General features: G+C 42.2%; 1 protein-coding gene across 1 annotated transcript in view; it reads left to right on the top strand.

Moving 5' to 3' along the window:
- FAM168B (family with sequence similarity 168 member B) overlaps nucleotides 1-26,128 on the top strand; it is a 149,637-nt gene extending 123,509 nt beyond the window's left edge. Inside the window, exons 4-7 of the mRNA XM_054720348.1 lie at nucleotides 16,701-16,843; nucleotides 16,968-17,145; nucleotides 18,775-18,899; nucleotides 25,841-26,128. Of these exons, the coding sequence (XP_054576323.1) occupies nucleotides 16,701-16,843; nucleotides 16,968-17,145; nucleotides 18,775-18,887 (434 nt within the window). The 3' untranslated portion in view covers nucleotides 18,888-18,899; nucleotides 25,841-26,128. The remainder of the gene's footprint in view (nucleotides 1-16,700; nucleotides 16,844-16,967; nucleotides 17,146-18,774; nucleotides 18,900-25,840) is intronic.
- The last annotated feature ends 1,256 nt before the right edge of the window (nucleotides 26,129-27,384 follow it).

Here is a 27,384-nt window from a genome sequence, read left to right as displayed (position 1 = left end):
GGGATAGCATACATAAGTTCAGAAAATCAAAATAACTTTCTATTGTTTTAGCGAATAAATAAGTTCAGAACCCAAACAGCAGTTTCTACCTGAGATGATTGCTACCATACTTCATAAATATCCACATATTAGGTGTTCAGTTGGATGAATTTTGAGAATTACACATACGTAATCTCCACCTGAAACAAAATACCAAGCATCATCCCAGAAGCTTTCCTTTTGCCCTCTCCAAGTCATTCCCCCTTATGGTTTTTCCTTTTGATATCGAGTAGTGTTTATATGGGTGTATCATAATTTATCCACTCTCCTGTTGATGAACATGTGGACTATATCCCGCATTTTTTGGCTATTATGAATAAGATTGGGCAATATTGTTACATGTCCTACTGTGGACATATGTTTTCATTTTTCTAGGGAAAATACCTAGGAGTGAATTGCTGTGTCCTCATAAGTATATCTGTAGCTTTATGAGAAGTTGTGCCGTCTGACACTTCCATGGTCTGTGTGAGCATTTCACCATATCAACTTTTCTAGTGCATGAAAAATGGTATCTCAGACATTTTAGAAAGCAGTTTTATTGGGATATATTTTTTATATATTTAAAGACATCTTTTAAGTGTACAGTTTGATGTGTTCAGGCAGATGTATGCAGATGCGTAACACCTCCACAGTCAAGTGACTTCATTTTCCTGAAAGGTTCCCTCATGCCCTCTGGCCCCTAGGAACCACTAATCTGTTTTCTATCACTGTAGATTAGAGATTCAGAGACAGCATGTGTTCTTGTGTCTGGCTTCTTTTGTATAATATACAGTATATCTATCTATATATATATGTAGGTATATATATATACTAGAGGCCCAGTGCACGCAATTTGTGCACTGGGGGGGGGGGGGGGTGTTTCCCTCAGCCCAGCCTGCACCCTCTCCAATCTGGGACCCCTCGGGGGATGTCTGACTGTCAATTTAGGCCCTGTGGGATCGGGTCTAACCCGGCAGTTGGACATCCCTCTCACAATCCAGGACTGCTGGCTCCCAACCCACTCACCTGCCTGATTGTTCCTAACTGCTTCTGCCTGCCAGCCTCATCACACCCTAACCACTCCACTGCCAGCCTGGTCATCCCTAACTGCCCTCCCCTGCTGGCCTGGTCGCCCCTAACTGCCCTTCCCTGCCGGCCTGGCTGCCCCTAACTGCCCTCCCCTGCAGGCCTGGTCTCCCCCCAACTGCCCTCCCCAGAAAGCCTGGTCACCCCCAGCTGCCCTCCCCTGCTGGCCCGATCAGCCCCAACTGCCCTCCCCTGCTGGCCTGTTCACCCCCAACTGCCCTCCCTTGCCAGCCATATTGTCACAGCCATCTTGTGACCACATGGGGGTAGCCTTATTGTGACCATGTGGGGGTGGCCATCTTGTGACCACATGGGCATGGCCATCTTGTGCGAGGGCATGATGGTCAATTTACATATTACCTCTTTATTATATAGGATACACACACACACACACACACACACATACATATATACACACATATATATATTTAAATTTTATTTTATTGTTTAAAGTATTACAAATAGGAGTACATATGTCTCCTTGTTTCCACATTGACCTCCTCCCGGCCTCCCCTCCTCCCCGGCACGTGCCCTCACACCCCCATCCCTCACCCCCAGTGTCTTGTGTACATTGGATATACAAGTACTTCAGTTGATCTCTTACCCCACCCCTGCCCTCCCACTGTAGTTTGACAGTCTGTTCGATGCTTCTTTGCCTCTGTATCCATTTTTGTTCATCAGTTTGTAAGGTTCTTTCTATTCCACAAATGAATGAGATCATGTGGTATTTATCTTTCACTGACTGGCTTATTTCACTTAGCATAATGCTCTCTGGTTTCACACATGCTGTTGCAAATGGTAAGAATGCCTTCTTTTTTATAGCAGCATAGTATGCCATTGTGTAAATGTACTACAGTTTTCTAATCGACTCATCGGCTGATGGGCATTTAGGCTGTTTCCAAATCTTAGCTATGGTGAATTGTGCTGCTATGAACATAGGGGTGCATATATCCTTTCTAATTGCTATTTCTAGTTTCTTGGGATATATTCCTAGAAGTGGGATCACTGGGTCAAATGGCAGCTCCATTTTTAATTTTTTGAGGAAGCGCCATACTGTTTTCCGCAATGGCTGCACCAGTCTGCATTCCCACCAGCAGTGAAGGAGGGTTCCTTTTTCTCTGCATCCTCGCCAGCACTTGTTGCTTATTGATTTATTAATGATAGCCATTCTGACAGGTGTTGAGACGGTAACGCATTGTTGTTTTGATTTGCATCTCTCAGATGATTAGTGACTTGGAGCATGTTTTCATATGTCTCTTGGCCTTCTGTATGTCCTCTTTTGAAAAGTGTCTATTTAGGTCCTTGGTGCATTATTTTATTTGATTGTTTATCATCCTTTTGTTAAATTGTATGAGCTTCCTGTAAATTTTGGAGATTAAACCCTTAATATATGGCAAATATGTTCTCCCATGAATGGGATTTCTTGTTGTTTTGTTGATGGTTTCATTTGCTGCACAGAAGCTTTTGTTTTGATGTAGTCCCATTTGTTTATTTTCTCCTTAATTTCCATTGCTCTAGGAGCTGTATCGGTAAAGATATTGCTACGACATAGGCAGCTATTTTCTAAGAATTTTATGGTTTCCCATCTGACATTTAAGTCCTTTATCCATTTTGAGTTTATTTATCTGTATGTGTAAGTTGTTGGTGCAGTTTCATTTTTTTGCATGTATCTGTCCAATTTTCCCAACATCATTTATTGAAGAGACTCTCTTGACTCCATTGTATGCTCTTGCCTCTTTTATCAAATATTAATTGAGCATAATGGCTTAGGTCAATTTCTGGGTTCTCTGTTGTATTCCACTGGTCTATATGTCTGTTCTTTTGCCAGTACCAGGCAGTTTTGAGAACAGTGGCTTTGTAGTATAGCTTCATATCTGGTATTGGGATCCCTCCAACATTGTTCTTCTTTCTCAAGATTGCTACAGCTATTCAGGGTCTTTTTTATTCCAGATGAATTTTTGAAGAGTTTGTTCTAGGTCTTTGAAGTATGCCATCAGAATTTTAATGGAGGTGCATTGAATCCATAGATTGCTTTGGGCAGAATAGACATTTTTAATGACATTGGTTCTACCAATCCATGAACACAGTTATGTTCTTCCATTTTTTTATGTCTTCCTCTGTCTCTTTTTTTCAGTGTCATGATATTTTCTCAGTACAGGTCCTTTATCTCCTTCGTTAAATTTATTCCTAAGTATCTTAATTTTTTTGTTGCAATGGTAAATGGGATTTTTGTTTGTTTGTTTCTCTTTCTCTGAATTCATTATTGGTTTATAGAAAGTCCATAGACTTCTGGGTGTTAATTTTATATCCTGCTACATTGCCAAATTCATTTATTAAGTCTAACTGTTTTTTTAATGGAGTTGTTGTATATATATATATTTTTTTTTTTTTACGATTCTTCATATTTCTGTGGGGTCTGTTATTCTGCCTCTTTCATTTCTGATTTTGTTTATTTGGGTGCTCTGTCTTTGCTTCTTGGTGAGACTGGCTAGAGGTTCATCCTTTCTAAGAACCAGCTCTTGGTTTCATTGATATTTTGTATTGTTTTTTGTTTTGTTTTGGTCTCTATGTCATTTATTTCCACTCTGATCATTATTATTTCCTTCCTTCTGCTCACTCTGAGCCTTTATTGTTGTTCTCTAATTCTTCAAGTTAGATGGTTTATTATGAGTTTTTCTTGTTTTTTTGAGGTAGGCCTGTAATGCTATGAACTTCCCTCTCAGTACTGCTTTCACTGTGTCCCAGAGATTTTAGATTGTTGTGTTTCATTGTTGATTGTTTCCAGGATGTGCTTTATTTATTTTTTGATCTCTTTGGTAATCCAGTCATTGTTTAATAGTATGATATTCAGCCTCCAAGTGTTTGCATTTTTGTGATTTTTTCTATTGTAGTTGATTTTTAATTTTATGCCATTATAATCTGAAAAGATGCTTGATATGATTTCTATCTTCTTGAATTTGGAGAGACTTTGCCTGTGTCCCAACATGTGTTCTCTCTTTGAAAATGTCCCATGTGCACTGGAGAAGAATGTATATTCTGTAGTTTTGGGATGGAATGTTCTGAAGATGTCTATTAAATCCATCTAATCTAGTGAGTAATTTAGGATTGCTCTTTCTTTGTTAATTTTTTGTCTAGAGGATTTATTCAGTGATGTTAATGGGGCATTAAAGTCTCCTGCTATGATTATATTCTGTATCTCTCTTTTGTGATATCTTCCAAAAGTTTTTTTATGTATTTGGGTGCTCCTGCATTGGATGCATATATGTTTACCAGAGTTGTATCCTCTTGTTGTATTGATGCCTTTAGAATTATGAAGTGGCCTTCATTGTCTCTTGTTATGGTCTTCACTTTGAGGTCTGTTTCGTCAGATATAGGTATTGCTACCCCAGCTTTTTTTCATTTCCATTTGCCTATCAGTCTGTGTGAGTCCCTTGTTCTGAGGTGGGTCTCCTGTAGACAGCATATATATGGGTCATGTTTTCTTATCCATTCAGCTGCTCGATGTCTTTTGATTGGAGGATTTAGTCCATTTATGTTTAAGGTTATTATTGATAAGTACTTGTTTAAAGCCATTTCTGTTTTTTATGCCTGTGTTCCTTCTTCCCTTTCTATTTCTTGTTTTTATAGTATTCCCTTTAGCAATTCTTGCATTGTTTGCTTGGTAGTGATAAACTCCCTTAGCCCTTTTTTGTTTGTGAAGCTCCTGATTTCCTCTTCAATTTTGTTTGATAACTTTGCTGGATAGAGTATTCTTGGATTCAGTCCTTTGCTTTGCATTAGTTTGTGTACTTCATTCCATTTCCTTATGCCTTCATGTGTTTCTGTTGAGAAATCCTTTGTTAATCTGATGCGGGATCCTTTGTAGGTAACTCTCTGTCTCTCTCTTGCAGCCTTTAAGATTCTCTCTTTGACGTTAATGTTTGCCATTATAATTATGACATGTCTTGGTGTGGGTCTTTTGGGGTTCAACTTGCTTCGGACTCTCTGTACTTGTGTGACTTTTTTCTTCCCCATATCAGGGAAGTTTTCTGTCATTATTTCTTCAAATCGATTCTCTAATCTTTGCTGCTCTTCTTGTCCTTCTGACACCCCTATTTTACATATGTTACTTCATTTCGTGTTATCCCAAAGCTCCCCTAGGCTCTCTTCCTGCTTTTTAATGTTTTTCTCCAGTTGGTGTTCAGTTTGGGTTTGTTTCTCTACCTTATCTTCTAACTCACTAATTTGGTCCTCTGCTTCTCCTAGTCTACTGTTGAAATTTTTCATAGCATTTTTGATTATAGCTATATTCCCCTTCACGCCGGCCCGCCACAGCGGCATAGGACCTGCTTGATTTCTTCCTGATTTTTGCATAGGATATTGATTTTCTTGTCCATCTGGTTTATGGTATGACCATTACTCTGAATTCTTTTTCTGTCATATTTCATGCCTCCATTTCACTTATTTCCTTTCTTGGTGATTCCTCTTTTTCTAAGTGCTAAGTTTCAGGGTCCTGAGCCATGTGCAGTGGGAGCATCATGCCACCCGAGTGTCACTGAAGAGCTCCGACACTAAGACAGGTGGCTGCTATGCGTCGGTGGAAGCCACACACAGTGAGAATCAGAGCCACTGTACTCAGTGTGGCTTCCTGCATGCACCTAGGATCAGGGTCTCTGCAGGCGTGCACCAAAAATCAGAGTTCCCAGCAGGAATCAGAGTACACGTGTGCGCATGCTAAGAATCTAGTATCAGAGTCTCTGTTCCTTGGTGCGGCCTTGCACCGAGAATCAGGGTCCCTTGCATGCATGCGCCTAGAATTTGAGTCACTGGCACTCGGTGTGCGCGCACTGAGAATTGGGGATCCCTTGCGCGTGCAATGAGAAACAGAGTCCCTATGTGTGTGAGCTGAGAGTCAAGTCACTGATTCTCAGTGTAGCCTCTCGTGAGGAGAATCAGGGTCCCCAGTCAGTTTGGGGGGCCGGTTTGCACAGCCACCCTGTGTAGGCAGGAGGCCCACTCGCACGCTGCAGGAAACAGACTCCCTGTGTGCACGTGTGCCCAGAGTCAAAGTCAAGTTGCACAGCTTCCCTGCTAGCATGCAGGTCTAGCTGGTCCTATGCCACTGAGGCAGGCAGGCGTGGAGGAGGATGTGCTCTGTGACTCACAGAAATCTGCAGCCGGGATGTCTGGGGTCTTGGTGTCCGTGGGTCTGCAGCTGTGGTAGCAAGTCTTTGTCCCGAGTGGCTGTAGGGTCCTGGTTTGCGTCTGAGGCCAGACTGGGTGGTGGCGAGGCTAGGATCCTAGTCACAAGCAGTTCTGCCCTTCAGGATGGCGAGGTTTCTGTGCCAGTGCTGGCTGCCCTGGAGTTGTTTGGCTTTTTTTTTAACAGTTGGCAATAGAGGGCTTGTAAATGTCTCTTCATGTTATCATCTGGTCCTTCTTGTCCTCCAGTTTATTCATGATTCCTGGAGTAGAGGGTGTGAGAGCCTTCAAACAGATTTACAATGACTCATCAGCTCTGCTGCTTTTTACCACTCACTTTTGCATGTTGGACAATGATTGATTAATCACCTCTGACGGCTCTGGAGAAAGCCTGCCACACGCGCATGTGCACTCGCGCCATATATTTTTTTTAGATTTACCCCATGTTGTGTGTATTAGCAGTTTTATCCTTTTGGTTACTGAATAGTATTTCTTTGTGTGGCTGTAACTCAATTGCTGGGGGACATTTGGTCATTATGAATAAAGCTGCTATGGAAATAGCAGTTTGGAGACACTCTTTTACCCTCCCAGGAGAATAAACCCCTATTCTCTGTTAAGATGAGGGGGCCAGGAAGGGGAGCCAGGCATCTCACTCCTTACCAGATAGACTCTCAGCCACTCTTCCAGATCATAGCCCTTATCATTTCCTGGAAACACGTGCTAACAGCTTCTAGGTCTTGGGGAAGGTGATTTTCTTGTGTCAGGCCATCTTTCCACTTTTAAATTTTTGTTGTTGTTGTTGTTGAGTTGTATGATTTCTCTGTATATTTTGGATATTAACCCCATTTCCGATGTATGGTTCACAAATATCTTTTTTTGTGTGTGTGTAGGTTGCCTTTTTGATTTTGATGACCATGTCCTTTTCTATGTAGAATGTTTTCAGTTTGATATAGTCCTGTTTGTTTTTGTTTCTCTTGCTATTGGAGTAAAAAATATCCCTGAGGCCAAGGTCAAGGAGCTTAGCACACCTATGTTTTTGCTATGCAATTTATGGTTTCAGGTCTTACATTGAAGTCTTTAATCAATTTTTGAATTAGTTTTTGTAAGGTAGTGATTTGGTTTCATTCTTTTACAAGTACTGTTCAGTTTTTCCAACACCATTTATTAAAGAGACTATTCTTTTTCAGTTGTATGTTCTTGACTACTTTGTCGTAAACTTGTTGACTATATATGTGTGAGTTTATTTTTGGCCTTGTAGTTTTGATCCTTTGGTGTGTGTGTCAATTTATTTCAATACCATATTCTTTTGATTATTGTAGCTTTTATTATAGTACTAGAGGCCTGGTGCACGAAATTCGTGCACTGGGGGTGGGGGTGCCCCTCAGCCCAGCCTGCACCCTCTCCAATCTGGGACATCCCTCTCACAATCTGGGACTGTTGGCTCCCAACCGCTCGCCTGCCTGCCTGATCACCCCCTAACCACTCCCCTGCCAGCCTGATCGAACCCTAACTGCTACACTGCTGGCCCAATCGCCCCCAACTGCCCTCCCCTGTAGGCCTGGTTGCCCCCAACTGCCCTCCCCTCCAGGCCCGGTCCTTCCCCCAACTGCCCTCCCCTGCAGGCCTGGTCGCCCCCAACTGCACTCCCCTGCCGGCCATCTTGTGACAGCCATCTTGTGATCACATGGTGTGGCCATCTTGTGTGAGGGCATGATGGTCAATTTGCATATTACCTCTTTATTATATAGGATGAAATCAAACTTTTCTTTCTTTTTTTCTTCCTTTCTCAGGATTGCTTTGGCTGCTTGGAATCTTTTGTGGTTCCATACAAATTTGAGGGTTTTTTGTTTTTGTCGTTGTTCTATTTCTGTGAAAAATGCCATTGGGATTTTATAGTGATTGCATTGAATCTGTATATTGCTTTAGGTAATATGGACAATTTTGCAATGTTAACTTCCAGTACATGAACATATCTTTCCATTTCTTTGTGTCATCTTCAATTTCTTTAAATGTCTTATAGCTTTCATTGTACAGGTATTTCACAACTCTTAGGTGAAATTTATTCCTAAGTATTTTACTCTTTTTGTTGTGATTTTTTAAATAGGGTTGTTTCTTAATTTTTCTTTCTTATAGTTTGTAAGTAGTATATAGAAAGATCACAATTTTTGTAAATTGATTTTGTACTCTGTACTTTACTGTATCTATTAATAATTTCTAATAGTTTTTTGTAGTCTTAAGGGTTTTCTTTATACAAAATCATGTCATCAATTTTACTTCTTCCTTTCCTATTTGGATGCCATTTATTCACTTATAGTAATTATTATTATTATTATTATTTTGCCTAATTCCTCTGTCTAGGACTTCCAGTAAAAGTGGTGGACTTTAGTACATGGATCAACACTCTGAGCACCCAGCTAGGACTTTTCGTTATTGTTGTTAAAGATTGTGATGATTTTTTTAAAATCCTCATCCAGGGATATGTTTTTATCGAATTTGGGGAGAATGGAAGGAGGACATAGAGAGAGAGAAAAAACATCAACGTGAGAGAGAGAAACATCAATTGGTTGCCTCCTTTACATGCCCAGACTGGGGATCAAATCTGCAACCTAGGTAAGTGTCCTGACCAGGGATTGAATTATCAACCTTTTGGTGTACGAGATGATATTCCAACTGACTAAGCCATCAGGCTAGGTTGAGAAGGTAATGATTTTTATCCTTCATTCTGTTAATGTGTATCACAGTGATTTGCAGAAATTGAACCATTTTTGCATCCCTGGAATAAATATCACATGACCATGCATATGATTCTTTTAATGTATTGTTTTATTCAGTTTGCTAATATTTTGTTGTGGATTTTTAAATCTATTTTTTATCTGAATAATTTTATTTGTTTGTGTTCTTATCTGTTTTTGGTATCAAGATAATATTGGCCTTGTAACATGAGTTTGGAAGCATTCCCTTCTCTTTAATTTTTGGAAGTATTTGAGGAGGATGGGTATTTAATGTTTTTTGAATGTTTGGTAGAATTCACCATTGAGCCCACATCTGGTCCTAGACTCTTGGTTTTTGGTTACTGTTTCAATCACCATACTGGTAATTGGTTTATTCAGATTCTTTATTTCTTCATGATTCAGTTTTGGAAGGTTGATTCTAAGAATTTATCCATTTTTCTAGATTATCCAATTTGTTGGCATATAGCTATTCATTTATTTATTTTTAAAATATGCTTTTATTGATTTTTTAGATAGAGAGGAAGAGAAAGGGATAGAGAGATAGAAACATAGCTGAGAGAGAAACATCATCAATTGGCTGCCTACTGCATGGCCCCTAGTAGAGAATGAGTCCACAACCTGGGCATATGCCCTGACTAGAAATCAAACCAGTGACTTCTTAGTTCATGGTTCGACACTCAACCACTGAGTTGGCACAAATTGTTGTTTTTTGATAGTGCGTTTGTTACCAGGTTGAAGTAGCTGTAGTTATTTAGAATGGTTTTTGTTTTCCCTTAACCTTTATACTATAATTGTCTAACAGCCTTTTCTGATATTGAATCACAAACTTCTGATTTTGTTTTCTTATCACCTTACTTAGAGTTTTGGGTACTTGTGCTTTTTGTTTCAGGTAGAAGAGCTCCTTCCTTTAAGCATTTCTTGCAAGGCAAATCTAGTGGTGGTGAACTCCCTCAGCTTTCGTTTATCTGGGAAAGACTTCATTTCTTTTTCATATCTGAAGGATAACTTTGCTTGATAGAATATTCTTGACTAACAGTTTGTATCTTTCCATATTTTAAATGTCATTCCATTCTCCTGGCCTATAGAGTTTCATCAGCTGATAGCCTGATGATGGTATATTTGTAGGTTACCATCTTTTATTCTCTGGCTGCCTTTCAAATTCTTTTTTTATCATTGACTTTTGACAGTTTTGATGTGTCTTGGAGAAGGTTTTTTGTTTGGTTTGGTTTGGTTTGGTTTTTTTTGCATTGAGATATTTAGGTATTCTCTTAGTTTCATGGACTTTGTATATTGAATTTCTACCTCAGTTGTGGAAAGTTCTCATCTATTATTTCTCTAAATAAGCTCTCTGCTTCTTTCTCCCTCTCTTCTCCTTCTGGAATACCCATTATCCTTATGTTGCCCTTTCTAATGGAGTTGGATAGTTCTCGTAGAGTTCTTCATTTTTGAAAAAAAATCATAGTTCTTTCTACTCATCTGCCTGAATTATTTGTAGATTTCTATCTGCCAGCTCACAATTCTCTCTTCTATATGATCTACTCTGGAGCTCTCACAATTCTCTATTCCATATGATCTGCTATATTTCCAAAGCATTCTCATGAGTTCTTATTGAGTTCTTCAGCTCCAGAATTTCTGTTTAGGTCTTTGTTAATTTACTTATTCTGCTTATTGATTTTATTCTTGAGCCCATTGAACTGAATTTCTGAGTTTTCTTGTAGTTTCTTCATGATGCCTATTTTGAATTCTCTCTCAGTTAGATTTCAGTCTTCTATGACTTTAAGTGTGGTTTATGGAGAACTATTATTTTCTTTATCTGCTACCATGTAACCATGATTTTTTATGGTGTTTGATGAGTTATTCCTCTGGGTGCATTTGAAGTAGCCAATACCTTTCTTATTTTGGTATAACTTTGTTGTTTACTTTGATCCTAAGAGTTCAACAGGTTGGTAATTAGAGGCTTCTTTTTAGTTTTCCAGTACATGGTGCCATAGCACACATTTTTGGTTTCTCTTACCTGACATGCCTCTGGCTATATTTGAGAACCAGCGAACCAGGTGCCGCTGGTGCCTTGTCATTGCTGTTTGTTACTCTGGGATCACTAGTGTCTTGTTGCTGCTAGTGTCGCTTGGGTCACATATCAGAGTCACCGGGATAGCGGTTGCCTCCACCACATCCGATGTTGTCTGGTTGTGGGTACTGCTGTTGCAGTGGGATGGGGGTTGGAGGATGGAGAGAGCTGGGGTTGCCTTTGGCACTGTGACTGGGAGGCTGAAGTCATGTATGTTGTCTCTGTGGGGTACCAGAGTTGTCGTGATGGGGAACAGGGTTGGAGGTGGCACCTCTGCTGTTCCCTCAGTTCCTACTACCTTATGTGTTTCAGTCCACCATTTTCAGCTGTACAGATGTGTGGATCTTTCCAGTGTTCTGGTGTGTTGGGTGAGGAGACTTTGTTGAGTCTTGAGATGCTTTACTTGTTACTGATAGAAGGGGAGAGATAAGGGAGCATCTCATGCTACCACAATGCTAATGTCACTGCCATTCGTAATTCCTTTTTAAAAATAATATTGATGGACACTTAGGTTGCTTCCATAGCTTGGCCATTGTAAATGATGCTGCATTGAACATATGCCTTTTTGAATTAGTGTTTTGGGTTTCTTCGGATAAATATCCAGAAGTGGAATTGCTGGGTCCTTCTTTGTCTCTTGGTATAGACTTTATCTGTTTTGTCTGGTATAAGTATTGCTACCCCAGCTTTTTTGTTTGTTTGTTTGTTTCTGTTTTCATGAAATATCTTTTGCATCCCTTTACTTTCAACCTGTGTCATTTGATTTGAAACAAGTCTCTTGTAGTTAGCATATGTTAAGGGTCTTATTTTGTTATTCATTCAGCTGCCATATGTCTTTTGATTGGAGCCTTTAATCCATTTGCATTTAAAATAATTGTTGATAGATATGTATTTATTGACATTTTATTCATATTTTCTATCTTTAAAAAAAATTTTATTGAAGAAGACTTTTTAACATTTTTTGTAATGTTAGTTAGGAGGTGATGAACTCTTTAGCTTTTTCTTTTCTGGGAAGCTCTTTATCTACCCTTTGATTCTAAATGGAGTTTTGCTGGGTAGAGTAATTTTGTTTGTGGGTCCTTGCTTTTTTAAAAAATATATTTTATTGATTTTTTTACAGAGAGGAAGGGAGAGGGATAGAGAGTCAGAAACATCGATGAGAGAGAAACATACATCAGCTGCCTCCTGCACACCCCCCACTGGGGATGTGCCTGCAACCAAGGCACATGCCCCGACCGGAATCGAACCTGGGACCTTTCAGTCCGCAGGCCGACGCTCCATCCACTGAGCCAAACTGGTTTCGGCGTGGGTCCTTGCTTTTAATCACTTTGAATATTTTGTGCCAAGCCTTTCTGGCCTGCAAAGTTTCTATTGAGAAATCAGCTGACAGTCTTATGGAAGCTCCCTTGTAGATAACTAACTGCTTTTCTCTTGCTACTTTTAATATTCTCTCTTTGTCTTTAACCTTTGGCATTTTAATTATGATGTGCCTTGGTGTTTGCCTCTTTGGGTTCATCTTGTTTGGGACTCTGTGCTTCCTGGACTTTTATGTCTATTTCCTTTACCAGATTAGAGAAGTTTTGTGTCATTATTTTGTTTGTTTGTTTGTTAATCCTCACCCAAGGATATTTTTTTCCATTTATTTTTAGAGAGAGTGGAAGGGAGGGGGAGAGACAAAATCATCTGGCATTTGTCTTTCTCTGTCTGACATATTTCACTCAGAGAGAAACATCAATGTAAGAGAGACACATTGATTGCTTGCCTCCCACACACGCTCCAAATGGGGCCAGGGATCAAGCCTGCAACCGAGGTACATGCCCTTGACCAGAATTGAACCTGGGACCCTTCAGTCCATGGGCTGATGCTCTAACCTCTGAGCAAACCAGCTAGGGCACATCATTAATTTTTCAAACAGGTTTTCAATTTCTTGCTCTCTTTCTTCTCCTTCTGGTGCCCTCATTATATGAATGTTGGTAAGCATGAAGTTGTCCCAGAGGATTCTTACACTATCTTCATTTTTTGTATTCTATTTTCTTTTTGCTGTCCTGAGGGGTGTTTTCTGCTTTCTTACCTTTCAAATCACTAATTTGATTCTCTACTGTGATTCCCTGCAATGTATTCTTCATTTAAGTTAGTGTATTCTTCATTTCTAACTGGATCTTTTTTGTGTTTTCTATCTCCATTTTTATGTTATCTATCTCTTGAAGTTCTCACTGAGTTTTTCTACTTTTCCCCTAAGTTCAGTGAGTATTCTTATAACCAGCGTTTTGAGCTTTGCTTCTGGTAGATTGCTCATTTTAGTTTTGTTTAGCTCTTTTTCTGAAGTTTTGTTCTGTTCTTTCATTTGGAACATGTTTCATTTGTGTTGTTGTTTTGGCTGCTTCCCTGTTTTTGTTTCTATGTATTAGGTAGAGCCACTATGTCTTCTAGTCTTGGTAGAGTGGTCTTATGTAGCAGGTGTCTTTTAGGGCATAGTGGCTCAGTCTCTGCAGTAACCCGAGCTTGGCACTCGAGATGGTGCTCCTTGTGTGGGTTGTGTGCACCCTCTTGATCAGGTGTGAGTACTGGCTGGGACCAGTTGAGGATCTGTTGTGCAAGGGCCTACCCCATGGAGCAGAACTCACTTCAGTGGGGCTTAGATACCTTCAGAGTCCACCCCTTGAGTGTGTCTCTTAAGGGATGGACTCAGAAGGTACCTAAGTAGGTGGTTTGATGGTGCTTTGATGTGGTCTAAAGCTGTCCACCTGGTGCACTGGCTCTTGGGCTTCCTAATAGTTGTAGTCCAAGATCAACTGCTCCTTGTGCTCTCCCCAGGGCCACCTGGCATGAGCTACAAAGCAATCTTTAGATGGTTGCTACTTGTGCTGGCCTTGGAGGTGCCCAAGATAGGCCAAGCTGCAAACCAAGTTAGGCTGCTGCTAATGTCAGGTCTGGGCCACTTAGAAGAGGTATGGGGTACACGGAGGTTAGATGGTGCTTGTTTGAGAGATTTTAGGAAAATCTGCAGCATGAGCTAAGACAGGCAGTTGTAAGGAAAAGCCACTGGAAAGGGTTTGGGTGGGACAGCAAGTTGGGTGGGGCAGGGTTGCAGGGAATCACCAGGTTGATGGAGATTCAGATATCGCAGCCTCCTGTGGGCTGTGTGGGAGGGCTCAGCAAAGAAACAATGGCTTCTGCCAGTACTTCTGTCTGTGGAGAAAGCTGCCCCTCCAACCCTTGCCTTAACGCCAGATAATTGAGTTCTTCCCCATTTGTCCCTGGCACTTTTTGAGCTTCTGCCCCAGTGCTGGAGCTCATAGTGCATGAGTTCAAGTAAGTCCCTGCACAGGCTTTTTAAGAGGAACATCTGGGACTTCAAGAGCCCTTTGTCTCACTCTGCTACAACCCTTGCAGGTTTTTACAGTTAAAAATTATGGAGACTTCTCCTGCCACTAGGACTCCTTGCTCCACAATTGAGATATTCTTCCCGATTTTTACTAGGTGTACCAGTTAATAATGCATATTTTTTCAATAGATGGAGTTACACGTATGGTGATATATATGTGATTTGATATGTATGCTATTTCGTTGTATTGACAGCAAGCTTCAAAACTTCATGTGTTGGGGGGATAAGGGCACATATGTAATACCTTAATCAATAAAGAAAAAAAAAACCTCATGTGTCAAATTTGTTGAAGGTGTTCGCATCATAGATATTTTTACATTTAAAAATGTCGAATTTTGTGCCAAAAAAAGAACATTTGCAGGAAGTTTTAATTCATTATTTTGAAGAAAAAGTTATCTTATACTTCAGGAAGCTTATGGTGAACATGCTCCATCTCAAAATACTTGTGAACGCTGGTTTAAATGCTTTAAAAGTGATAATTTCGATGTGAAAGACAAAGAACGTCCAGGTCAACCAAAAAAGTTTGAAGATCAAGCATTATTGGATGAAGATGTGTGACAAACTCAAAAACAACTTGCAGAAAGATTAAATGTTGCTCAGCAAACAATTTCCAATCGTTTACAAGCAATGGGAAAGATTTTAAAGGAAGGAAAAGGGGTGCCACATCAACTGAATGAAACACAAATGGAAAACTGAAAAGTCATCAGTAAAATGTTGCTTCAACGACACGAAAGAAAGTCTTTTTTGCATCGAATTGTGACTGGTGATGAAAAGTGGATTTATTTTGAGAATCCCAAATGCACAAAATCATGGGTTGATCCAGGTCAACCATCAACATTGACTGCAAGGCCAAATTGCTTTGGAAAGAAGACAATGCTCTGCATTTGGTAGGATCAGGAAGGTGTGGTGTATTGTGGGCTTCTAAAACCAGGTGAAACTGTTAATACTGATTGCTACCGACAACAAATAATCAAGTTGAACCACGCTTTGATCGTGAAACAACCAGAATGGGCCAGAAGACACAGCAAAGTAATTTTGCTTCATGATAATGCACCATCACACACTTCAAAACCAGTTAAAGACACATGAAAAGATCTTGCCTGGGAAGTATTAACCCACCCGCTGTATTCACCAGACCTTGCTCCTTCAGATTACCACTTGTTCCAATCGATGGCACACACACTTTCTGAGCAGCACTTCAGAATGTACGAAGAAGTGGAAAATTGGTTCTCTGAATGGTTTGCCTCAAAACAAGAAACTTTCTATTGGGACTGTATACACAAATTACCTGAAAGATGGGGGAAATGTGTAACTAGCTATGGACATTACTTTGAATAAAGCACTTTTGATGTTTCTCTTGAAATTATCATGTTTTCTTTGATTACAAAATCTGCCATTATTAACTGGTACACCTAGTAACTGCTGCATGTGGGTCTGGGACCAGCCCATTCAGCATCTTCATCCCTCATATCAGTCTGATGTGGCTTCTTCTTTATGTCCTTAGTTATAGGACCCCTATCTGTTCAGCTAGATTTCAGGTGTTCTGAATGATAGTTCTGTACTTTAGTTGTAATTCTGATGTGATTGTGGGAGGTTTCAGTACTGAGTTTACCTACATTGCCACCTCGACTGGCAGCTCATGCTTATTTCTTTCAAACAAATTTTTATAAATGAAATTATGGAACCAATGCCATAGTATGTCCCAAGAAGGCTGTACCAATTTATATTCTATCGGGATAGGTACTTTTTCCCTTTTTCTATATGAGTGTACTTTTTAAAAAGTCATTATTATTTTATTTCAGAGAGGAAGGGACAGGGAGAGAGAGATAGAAACATCAATGATGAGAGAGAATCATTGATTGATCACCTCCTGCACACCCCACTCCAGGGATTGAGCCCACAACCTGGGCATATGCCCTGACCAGGAATCGAACCATGACCTCCTGTTTCATAGGTAGATGCTCAACCACTGAGCCACACGGACCAGGCTGAATGTACTTTCAGTATAACTTTTTCCTTTTGTCTTTATTCCTTCTTCCCAAGTGACTCCCACCCTACACACACATTCTTATACATTAAGTAACGAAGTCAGATCTTAGTGGAGCCACAATAGTGTCATATCTGGTATGGTCAGGGCTGGAAAACTGATTTGCTTTTCACTGTATACTTGGTTCCTTCCCTTTGTCTGGCAAATGTGGATTTGTGAAAAGTTCATTGGGCTTCTTTGTTTCAGGTTACACTCCTGGCACACCTTACAAAGTGTCCTGTTCCCCCACCAGTGGGGCAGTGCCACCATATTCCTCCTCTCCCAACACATACCAGACTGCTATATACCCTGTACGAAGTGCCTACCCCCAGCAAAGCCCATATGCACAGGTAGGCCTTGGGTGCACTGTGGGGCTCTTGATACTGTCCTTGGGCATTGTATATGTAGATCCCATCTGGGGTCTTGCCACTGGGTGTAGAGTCCTGTTGCAGTTGTCTCTCTTCCTCCCCACAGCAAGGCACATTCTACACACAGCACCTGTATGCAGCACCCCCTCACGTCATCCACCACACCACAGTGGTGCAGCCCAACGGCATGCCGGCGACAATGTACCCTGCTCCCATCCCTCCTCCGAGAGGCAACGGGGTCACCATGGGTATGGTGGCTGGGACCACTATGGCCATGTCAGCAGGTGAGTCGACTCTGGATTTCCTGTTCTATGGTGTCATGAGAGCTGGGAAGGGAGAGCTCACTAATACTCTGACCCCTGGCCTTAATATTTCATGTCTAGAATTGTGTGGAAGGATATATTTTGGGAAGGAATAGCATATTATATTTTTCTTTCCTCTCCCCCTTCTCCTTTCAGTTGAGACAAAACAGAAGTGGGGGTTAGAGTAATAAATCATGAACCAAGTACCCTCCTGGTAGAGTATGACTGGATGGCACTCTCTGAATTTCAGAGGGCTACTTTGTTGCTGAGTTGAGCCGTTTGACAGTAGGAACTAGGAGTAGCCAGATATCCTCTGTGAGCATCTCCTCTGTGACCGGATCTCCTCTGTAAAGCAGAAGGGCAACTTTGTATTCTGGGGTATTGGACCTCTTGTACTCCCTTTTAGTATGGGTTCCTTTGCAGGCCAAATTGTCTGTCTAGGAAAGATAGTCCTGTGTTAATAGACATCACAGCTACTTGTAGAAATCCTTTGGCATTCATTGACTTTATTTCCCAAGGAAAATAAACCACTGAGAGATGCGAACCCTGGCTAGGATAGGCACATCTGCCTGGAGCCCTGGCACTTCTGTGGCAGGGTCCAGGTACACACGATGCACTTGGTTGCCCAGGGCTGGTAATTGATTTTTTTTTTTAAATATTGTTTCCTCTATGTTTTCTAGACTTTATTTCAATGTAAGAAAATCATGCCAGAGAGAAATGTGTTTCTTCTTAGTCTATTTTATTTGATTTTCCTATACTTATCTTTGAAGGCAAAGAGATTATACTTTCAGTCATGTACAGACAGAAAGTACATGTTTGCGACAGGTAGAGGGAAGGGAAGACAGGTCTGGGATGAGTGTGGGCAGGGAGACAGGAGAGTGAAGAGAGTGAAGGCTGATATTTTTGAGGTAGTCCTTTCCCTCTGCAAAAGGACTCAGATAATCGCTGCCTTTTTTTTCAGGTTAGGGAAAAATACACTTAGCTTAATGTACTCTGAAGTTTATATGGTTTGTAATCTCCCTCAATCCCTCTCCTCCATTTATTTGTTTCATATTAGTAATTTTTAAGGGTACAGTTCAATAGTGTTAAGTATATTTACACTGTTGTGAAACACATCCAGAACTTGTTTTATCTTGCAAAACTGAAGCGCTGTTCCCATTAAACAACTTTTCTTTCTCCTTGCCCGCCAACCCCTGACACCACCATTCTACTTTCTGCCTCTATCAATGACTACTCTAGGGACTTCAGATAAGTGGAATCGTACAGTACTTGTCTTTTTGTGACTGGTTTTTTTCACCTAGCCTAATGTTCTCAAGGTTCATGTGAGTTGTAGCATGTGACAAATTTCTTCCCTTTTAAGGCTGAATAATATTTTTATTTTGTCTCTTATCATCTAATCCACAAAAATAATTAAGTATGCTTATATGACAGGAAGGCATAAAGGTTTCCACAAATATATTACCATTATGAGATTTCTGTGCTTGTACATCTTTGAGTAGTTCTTCTATAATCAGAGTTCTGACAGCAGTCAAGGTCCAAGGCCCTTTCCCTCTTCCTTACCTCCCTCCTTGTCAGAGGCAGCTACTTGCCACACACTCCTCTTTCTTGCAGGTACCCTGCTGACTGCCCACTCCCCAACTCCTGTCGCCCCCCATCCAGTCACTGTGCCCACGTATCGGGGTCCAGGAACGCCCACCTACAGCTACGTGCCCCCTCAGTGGTGATCGCCTGCAAATGTAAGTGACTGGTAAAGCCTAGGTTGGCTCTTGTCTAAAGTGCATTTTTTTTCCAGTGGAAAATGGCAAATCTACCATAATTTAAGCACTAATGAGAAAAATGCTACCTGACTGTTCATCCAAGTGTTTAAATTTTTGCTCATATTTGGTCTGTACAAAGTAGAAGAAAGAAGGAAACCATTGAGTACTTGCTATGCATCTATGTTCCTTGTACCCACCTCCTGCAAATAAGTAGTATTCCAGTTATAATTGGAAGCCTCTGTGAGGTCCATGGGTATCAGGAACATTTTCCTTCTGCTGCCCTTTTTGGATTTCATCCTCCTCTAATTGAAATACCTCCTTTTCATAGCAGCACTGCCAGAGGAGCTCTGTGATTGTGTGTCTTTCTCCCTCCTGCCCAGGTTTGAGGATGGAGCTGTGCAGTCACATCCTGGATATTCCACAGCTGGTGCTGCAGGCCTCGTGCCTCCAACCAGGACTTTCTTCTTAATGCTCTCGACACTTAGCTAAATACTACTACGGCCCAGCCTTGCAGATCTCGGCACCATTAGTCTCCAACTAACTATGCGTTGGTCTTAAAGCAATTCCTGTTTTGGGGCTGCCTGGCAATTTTTTTAGCTAACTGTAATGATGAAAAGGGAGTATTAATGTATTCTGAAATCATATCTAGTTGAATGCATGTTTAAAAAGCAAACACAAAAACAAACCTTGCTCAGACTACCTGCAGTGACTGATGCAAAACCATCATATGCAAAATCCAAAGGAATGGAAAATATTTTATAACTTGTATCACTAATGCAGTGTTGTAATGTATGCAGAGTCTTAAAGATGTAAGTGTTAAAGTGAATTTCTTCATAGAGCATCTGAAATCTTGAGGTTGATGTAGGTTGCCAGTTGGAAACATGAAATTTTGGTTTTTATTCATCTGTTATTTCATACTGATTGCACTGGGAGAGGATTGTAGGGACCAGGAGAGTATAGGGTGGGCCACAGCTCCTTGGGGTAGCCAGGTTAATGGGCATCACTACCTTTTCATTTAGGCTTGTGGGGTCAGTTTGGTGTGGACATTCTTAAAAGATTATCATGAGAGACTAGAGTTGTATGGCCGGTACATTTAGGGGCAGTTTGCAGTTTGTCTATCAGCAAAGCAGTTTTCTCTGGATTGCTATGTAAATTACCATTACAAAGCTCTTTACAGCTAGAGATGCTGTTTTTTATATCTTTATTGGAAAAGCCCTATGTAGAATTAAGTTATTTTCCTAGGATGGAAGATATGTGAAATAAACAGAAAAATTTGCAGGGGGTATTGTTCTCTTCTTTATTTAGTTTAGAAAATCATTTCTCTTTTTTTCTTTGCTGAGAAATATTTGAGTTAGCTGAAAATATATGTAGGCATTGCTGTTCTTTCCCCCACAAAGAAGGGTAAGATTTCAGCTGTGTGTTCTGAATATTTAACTATTAAAAGGGAACAAAACATTATTTGAAATTGATTACTTGTTGTAGAGAGGTGGGGCTGCCACTATGTTTAGGCCTATCCACTTGGTGGAGTCTTAATCCTCTGAGACCATCTGGAGTCGGGTGTGGGGAGGTCTAATGTCTATTATCTGTGAGCCGCTTTTGCCATCTCTAATGGCAACTGAGAGCGCTCAGCACAAAGCAGGTATGGACAACAGAGGGTCAGGCAGTGGCAAAATGCATTTGCCTGCCAGGGATTATTATGGAATGGATATTGTGTTTAAAATATGAATATTGTATATAAGAAATTGAGGAATTTTTTCTTTTTTTACCTACATCGGTTCAACTTATATTAATGGGAGTGAGTCTGTTCTCAGATAGAGTCACAGGGAGTGTGAGGAGAGGGTTTGTCTCATCTCAGCAGTTTGTCAGGCAGGTGGGGTTGTATGCCCCTGTCCTACCCCATCATTGTTTCAAGTGCTATGTGCTTTTGTTGGGGAGGGGATTCTGCTCTTCTTATGTCTCTGGCAACTAGGTCAGGGCTCTAACTCTGGTTAGGCTTTCAACCAGATTGGTGAATGGAAGCCTTTGGTAACCTTATTTTTTATAATAAGTATTCTTTGTAATTTTTTCTCACGTTGTATTTTATAGTAAGTTTAGGAATATTTTTGCATGGATCATGTAAAGAAAAAATTCCTTATTCCTAATACCTGTTAACATAGTGTGTTTACTAAAAAAAACTTTACATTGCTTCATAAGCACTTAACCCATGTGTGTGTGTACAGTTTGTGCACACTTCTTAAACTTTGTGTTGTAATTCCATCTGTATGGTGGATGGTTTGCAATATCAATAGGTTCCAGGGACAAGTAACAGAAAACTCAGTTTCCTCAAGTTAGATTAGTTGATAGGAGAAAATGTGATTTTAGTGTATGCTTTTAAAATGCCCCAAACAAAAAAAATGAGAATACACACACACACACACTCTACCTAGGAATGGAGTAATTTGAAATCAAGGGGAATCTATTATAAGTTATATAGGATATTTCTTCAGGCTTGCTTGAGACTTAGGGTGAGTGTTTTCATGAGCACTAAATTAAATGGTGTTTTCAAGAGAAAGCAGAATGGGTTGCATTTCCCCTATTTATATCAGTATCATGACACTTTCCCCCTAATTTTCTTTTTAAATCTTTTCCCTTTTGTCAAGTTGAGCTGAGAGACTTTATCAGATAGTATTGTGTTACAGAATATGTCTTTTCATTTGAAACTATCAGGGCATCAGCTATCAAATATGATGGTGAAAGGTAGACCTTGTCTAGTATGTATGAATCTGGACTTACGAATAGTAAAAGTATTATAGGTTGTAATTTTAGCAGAGTTTTAAATTCTTCCTAGTAAAATTAATTAAGGAATTATAAACTTGTATAATTATTATAAACTTGTATAATTTGATATCCAAAGCACAATAGTGGAACATTTAAAGAAATTTTGCTTCCTAATTTGAGAGCCTTTTAACTGAATTATAGTTCTTTTAGAAATTGAGACAGACAAGCAAAGGATCCTAATTCCTATAAACATGGACATCATCATGGATATTTAATTTTTGTTTTGTTTTTATAGCCTCTTTCCTAAAGTTTAGGAGGTCTGTTTCTCTGCTTATGGAAATGCTCTGGACTGGATAACTGAGTGTTTAGTGATGAGCAAGCCATGATCCTATTAACTTGCTGCCTCTGAGAAAGGAGGATAACATCAGTGCCAGGGCCATTTGTGGTAAACAGGCACATAGGTACTTCCAGAACCTTTTATGTTTCTTATGTTAAATCTTTTCAGAGCCTTCTTGTTGCTGTGGTTATTAGGCCTACCAGTTGCTATTCTGTGACTTTCTTGTGTACAAAGCAAACATAGTGTTTACAGGAGATTGAGGAAGATCCTAAGGCTTGGGATGGGCACCTGGTTATTAAGCATCCAGTCCTTCCCAAGCTGGGCAGACAATGCCTGGCTCTCTCTGGTAGCATCATGACTTTAGAAATGAGAGGAAATATATTCTTAAGGCACTTTGGATGTGCAAATATCTGGCAATGTCGTTCCTTTATGTGGGTTTCTGTGAGTGTGCCTGCCAGTGATTGATTGTGGAAGGATGCTAAACACAGGCCACATCAATAGTGGAGCCTGCTTTAAAAAGGAACCCAAATTTCTCCTGTCCTTTGGAAACAGTATTACTTGGACCAGTTAGGCCACCTTCTCTCCATCTGGCAGCCGTGCACCTCAGTCATTGCTAGCCTGAGCATTGTCATATAGGACAGGACACCTGTCTGACACCCTCCATTGGTTGCAAGGGCAGTTTAAGGATGCATAGCTTGAGGTGGGAGGCAACTTCTGATTCTTCTCTTGTGCTTTCTATGGAATGGGGATAATCTGTAAAGAGGAGTGTGGTTGGCTTAGGGAAAGGGCAGGCTGTTTAGCTCTCCTCTCTGGCAAATTTCAAGTGTGTGTGTGTCCATCTGACTTGAGCAGACTGCAGATGACACGCTTCAGAGGAGGGTCTGATCTTTTCAGTTAGAAAGTTGCAAGTTGATCTTAGATGTTTCAGAGAATTTATCTCTTTATCCACTCTATTCACTTGAACAGAAAACCTGTGGTGTCATCCTATCTAATAAAAGAGAAACATGCAAATTGACAGTACCTCCGCTACGCCCACAAGGCAATCAGGACCAAGTATGCAAATTAACCCAACAAATATGGCGGTGGCCACAGAGCTGGAGAGAGCAGGAGGCTTGAGTTGCCCCCGGTGATGGAGGAAGCCAAGCTTCCTGCAGCCCTGGCCTGCCCTGGCCTCTGCTCAAGGCTACAGAGTTTCAATTATAGAAGATAAATAAATCCCAGATACTAGGGCCTCCACTTGGGTCGCCGGGGGGCATGGCAAGCCTGCTAACAACCACAGGCCCCACTCCCAGGCCACCCCAGGCCCCAAGGGAACCCCCACCCTGGTCCGGGACACCCTTCAGGGCAAACCAGCTGGCCCCCACCTGTGCACCAGGCCTGTATCCTATCTAAATATGCAAATTGACCATCACTCCAACCCACAAGATGGCCAGCAGGGGAGGGCAGTTGGGAGGGACCAGGCCTTCAAGCGAGGGCAGTTGTGAACAATCAGGCCAGCAGGGAAGGGCAGTTGGGAGGGACCAGGCCTGCAAGGGAGGGCAGTTGTGGGCAATCAGGCCAGGAGGGAAGAACAGTTGGGGGGACCAGGCCTTCAAGGGAGGACAGTTGGGGACGATCAAGCCTGCAGGGGAGGGCAGTAGGGGTGACCAGACTGGCAGAGGAGGGAAGTTGGGGGCGACCGAGCCTGCAGGGAAGGACAGTTGGGGTGGACCCAGGCCTGCAGGGGAGAGCAGTTGAGGGGGACCAGGCCTACAGGGGAGGGAAGTTGGGGGGGACCAGGCCTGCAGGGGAGGGCAGTTGGGGGGGATCAGGCCTGCAGGGGAGGGCAGTTAGGGGCGACCAGGCTGGTAGGGGAGGGCAGTTAGGGGCAATCAAGCTGGCAGGGGAGCAATTAGGCATCAATCAGTCTGGCAAGGGAGTGGTTAGGGGGTGATCAGGCTTGTAGGCAGAAGCAGTTAGGGGCAATCAGGAAGGTAGGCAGGTGAGCAGTTGGGAGCCAGCAGTCCTGGATTGTGAGAGTGATGTCCGACTGCCCATTTAGGCCCAATCCTATCGGGCTCGGGCCTAAACGGGCAGTTGGACATCCCTCGAGGGGTCCCAGATTGGAGAGGGTGCAGGCTGGGCTGAGGGACAGTCCCCCACCCCCCCCCCGCCCATGCATGAATTTCATGCACGGGGCCTCTAGTCACTTTATAAAAGTCTCTAGGACTTAAGTCAACTCACTTGGGACAAGGACAGAGGAGATGTGGACATCTCTATCCAGGGAACCTGCATGAACTAGGGGAGATGGTATTCTCCAGGATTTGTATGTTGGAGATGACAGGCAGCTCATCTCTGCCTCCTGAGCCCTGTTGGAGTCTCCCCAGGTCCTTGTGTAGATGAGTGAATAGTCAGACTAGATCTGAGGCCAGCACTCTGTGCACCCTGCAGGATTGTTCTCACAGCCACTTGAATGGAAGCACCAAGGAGCCGCATAAGTTGTGACTGACCAGGGAATGGTTCCTTTAAAAGGTTTTTTTAAAAAATCATTTCTAAATACTGTTTTTTAGACTGTTTTCTTGGTACATTTTAAAACTTAATCAGCATTGTCTTCCAGTGTTAAAGGCATCCATCACCTCTGCATTGAACTTAGGTGTCAATCTATACAAAGGAATGGAATATCCATCCTGATCTAGTTCTATTGTCTATAAATTCATACTGTTTTAATTTTTTATGCAATCTGATAAGTAGATGAGCTTAGATTTAAAATTATTAAAAGCACGTTTATTGTAACAAGAGCTATGTATTAACACTGCAGTTTTGAATAAAGATTAACTTGTGTTTCATATTATTGTTTTCATGATTTTTCCCTGTAGGTTTTGTCTCAAGGTGGTTTACCTGCCTGGGAGGTGTTATAGCTTTTCTAAAGTTAGGAAATTCAGTGGTTTCGAGCAAAAGCCCTGTAGTGCTCAGCTACCTCCCAACTCAAGCCCGGTACTCTTGACCTTGGCAGTGTGTAAGGGTATGTGGAGGCCACAGGTTGTGAGAAGTGGGAGGAAAGCCACCCTCATTCCTCTTCTCCTGGTCCTGTAAGTCAGGTCCTCCTGGGAAGACACATTCTTCCCCTTTTCACTAAGGAAGATGCTGAGACCCAGAAAGATTATGGACTGCCTGTCCTCTGAACGCATTTGCTAACTTCAGCTAAATATAAACTCTGAGAGCAGTCTTGAAGGGAGTGGGCTTCCAGGCCCTAAGGGGAGGGAGAGGCTGAGCCAGCCATACTTCACACTTGGACAGCTCCCAGTGGCCCTGAGCCTCTTTCAAACACTTAGCCTAGCCACTTTAGCCTCTTTTCACCAAAGCCGTGAGGCATGATCTCAACTAGGTGAGACCCTACTCCCAATTCTCGGTGCTACTGGGATTATTTCCTCCAGGTTTAGGAAAGGCCTAGGACACAGAAGGGTGGGCATACAGAGGAGAAAATGCATAGACATCAACAGAAAACAAGGGCTGGCAGCCAGTTTATTTTTTTAAAGTTTCTTTATGAAATTAAGTGTAGTGTCTGACTTAGAGAAGGTAGAGTAGTGCAAGTGACTACATGCTGCTGAATTCCAATGGGCCAGAGGGGCTGCTCGGCACTTTGCACCCACAAGCCAGGCCCTGGCTGTCCTCATGGGCACCCTACCTTGGGGTGGGATGTAGCTTCCCCCTCCAACCCACATACTCACTGGCTTCTGGTCAGTCCTGGCATGCTGGGTTATAAAACTCAGTCCTTATGGCTTCTCATGCTCACTTAAGGTAAGGAAATCTTCCTGTGTCACTAACAATTCTTTTTCTCCATTTTTAGAAAAACAAAATCCAAACAAAAAACTGGAACCAGGTTCTGGAGTCAACACACAGCTACATGTGGACATACCCTGACGGAAGTTTGAAGCTGATTATAAACACATTACAAGTGAAGAGAGTGTCTAGAGAGGAACTGGGAGGCAAAATGGGTGGGTTCTGGGGCCAGGTGTGGTCATACGCAGAATACCCGGTTCCCACCCTCCAGGGATGTCAGCTGCCTGGTACCATCAGCTGGAGGACTGGAAGGAGAATTGGAGGGCAGAGGGGCACACAGCCCAGCTTTCCAAGTGTCGGAAGGCAGACAGCCTCCTCCTGCCCAGGTAAAACAGGAGGAGGAGGAATGATTAGATGTATGAAGAAGAGAGTCTGAAGTAGTCAGTCCTTTTACGCATGTCCGTCTGGCTGATGGTTCTCAGCTATAATTTCAGGAGGCCCCACAAAGGTCAGGAAGGTGGTGGGAGGTTCCTGTGCTGTGGGCTCCTGCCCCTCCAGCTGATGTCTGTAGTGCAAGAGTAGTGAGGAAGAACCAAGAATAGGTGCAGAGCCTGGCACGTACTGGTGGCACCACACCACTTCCTTGCTCAGCCCTGCTCACTTCCAGTTTGCAGAGTAGGCAGAGGAGGGCCGGAGCCATGGGTGATTCTTGGGGAGGGAAAGCCGGAGACTAGCTGGCAGAGCAGGTCCAGACAGTGCTGTTGGTGCGGAATAGGCTCACTTGAGCAAGGGCACCAGTCAGTAATGCAATACCAGAAGGTGGATGCTTCTACTTGTGCTCTGTCAGCACCAAGACCTGTTGCTGGGGCAGGCTGGTTGGCAATGTCAGGTGCATCAGATAGTAGGGCTGTCCGAGGGCTGGGTAAGGAGAGAAGGGGTTATATAGGTGCCTAGAGAGTCGTTAGTACAGGGCAGAATGGCATCCTCTGCTGTGGTGTGGTGGAATGGGACCTGTCCCAAGGCTCTGCCTCAGACTACCATGGTAGGGAACTTGCTTCCTGTGGGGTTACTACACCCAGGAGCTTGAGCCACCCTCTTGTAGTGTGCAGAGATGAGGGCTAAGGGACCTGGAAGGTGTGAGGCCCTGGAGCTTCTCCATGGCATAGACCCTGTGCAAGGCAGTTTCAGTGCCTCTGTGGGAATTGGGATGTAAGGTGGCTGTGAGGATGACTGCCACAAAGCAGGCCTGGGAAAGTGAGCACTGTCACTATTACTAATGGTATTTTTTGGGGGCGGGGGTGTCTATGAGTTGATCGAGGGCAAGAATTTCAAATGCATACTGACATAAGTTTCATCAGTGGTGACCCCTTATCACCAACCTTTGGGAACAAACACCTGCAAATGGCAGTGGGTAACTGAGGACCTAGGTGCTAGCTCACTTTGCCTTGGGGGTCAGAGAAGGGTTTGATCAGGACTAGGCTGCTAAAGTGGATATGGGACTACCACCTGCTTACCTTTGGGCTTCCCAGCTGCCTGCTGCTTGCTGTCATTCAGCATGACCTTCTCCCTCTGCAGCTCAGTGATGGAGAAGCCTGGGAGGGAGGGGCACAA

The sequence above is a fragment of the Eptesicus fuscus genome, chromosome 8 (genome assembly GCF_027574615.1).
Source record: "Eptesicus fuscus isolate TK198812 chromosome 8, DD_ASM_mEF_20220401, whole genome shotgun sequence".
Taxonomy (NCBI): domain Eukaryota; kingdom Metazoa; phylum Chordata; class Mammalia; order Chiroptera; family Vespertilionidae; genus Eptesicus; species Eptesicus fuscus.
This window is presented reverse-complemented; position numbering and strand designations above follow the sequence as displayed.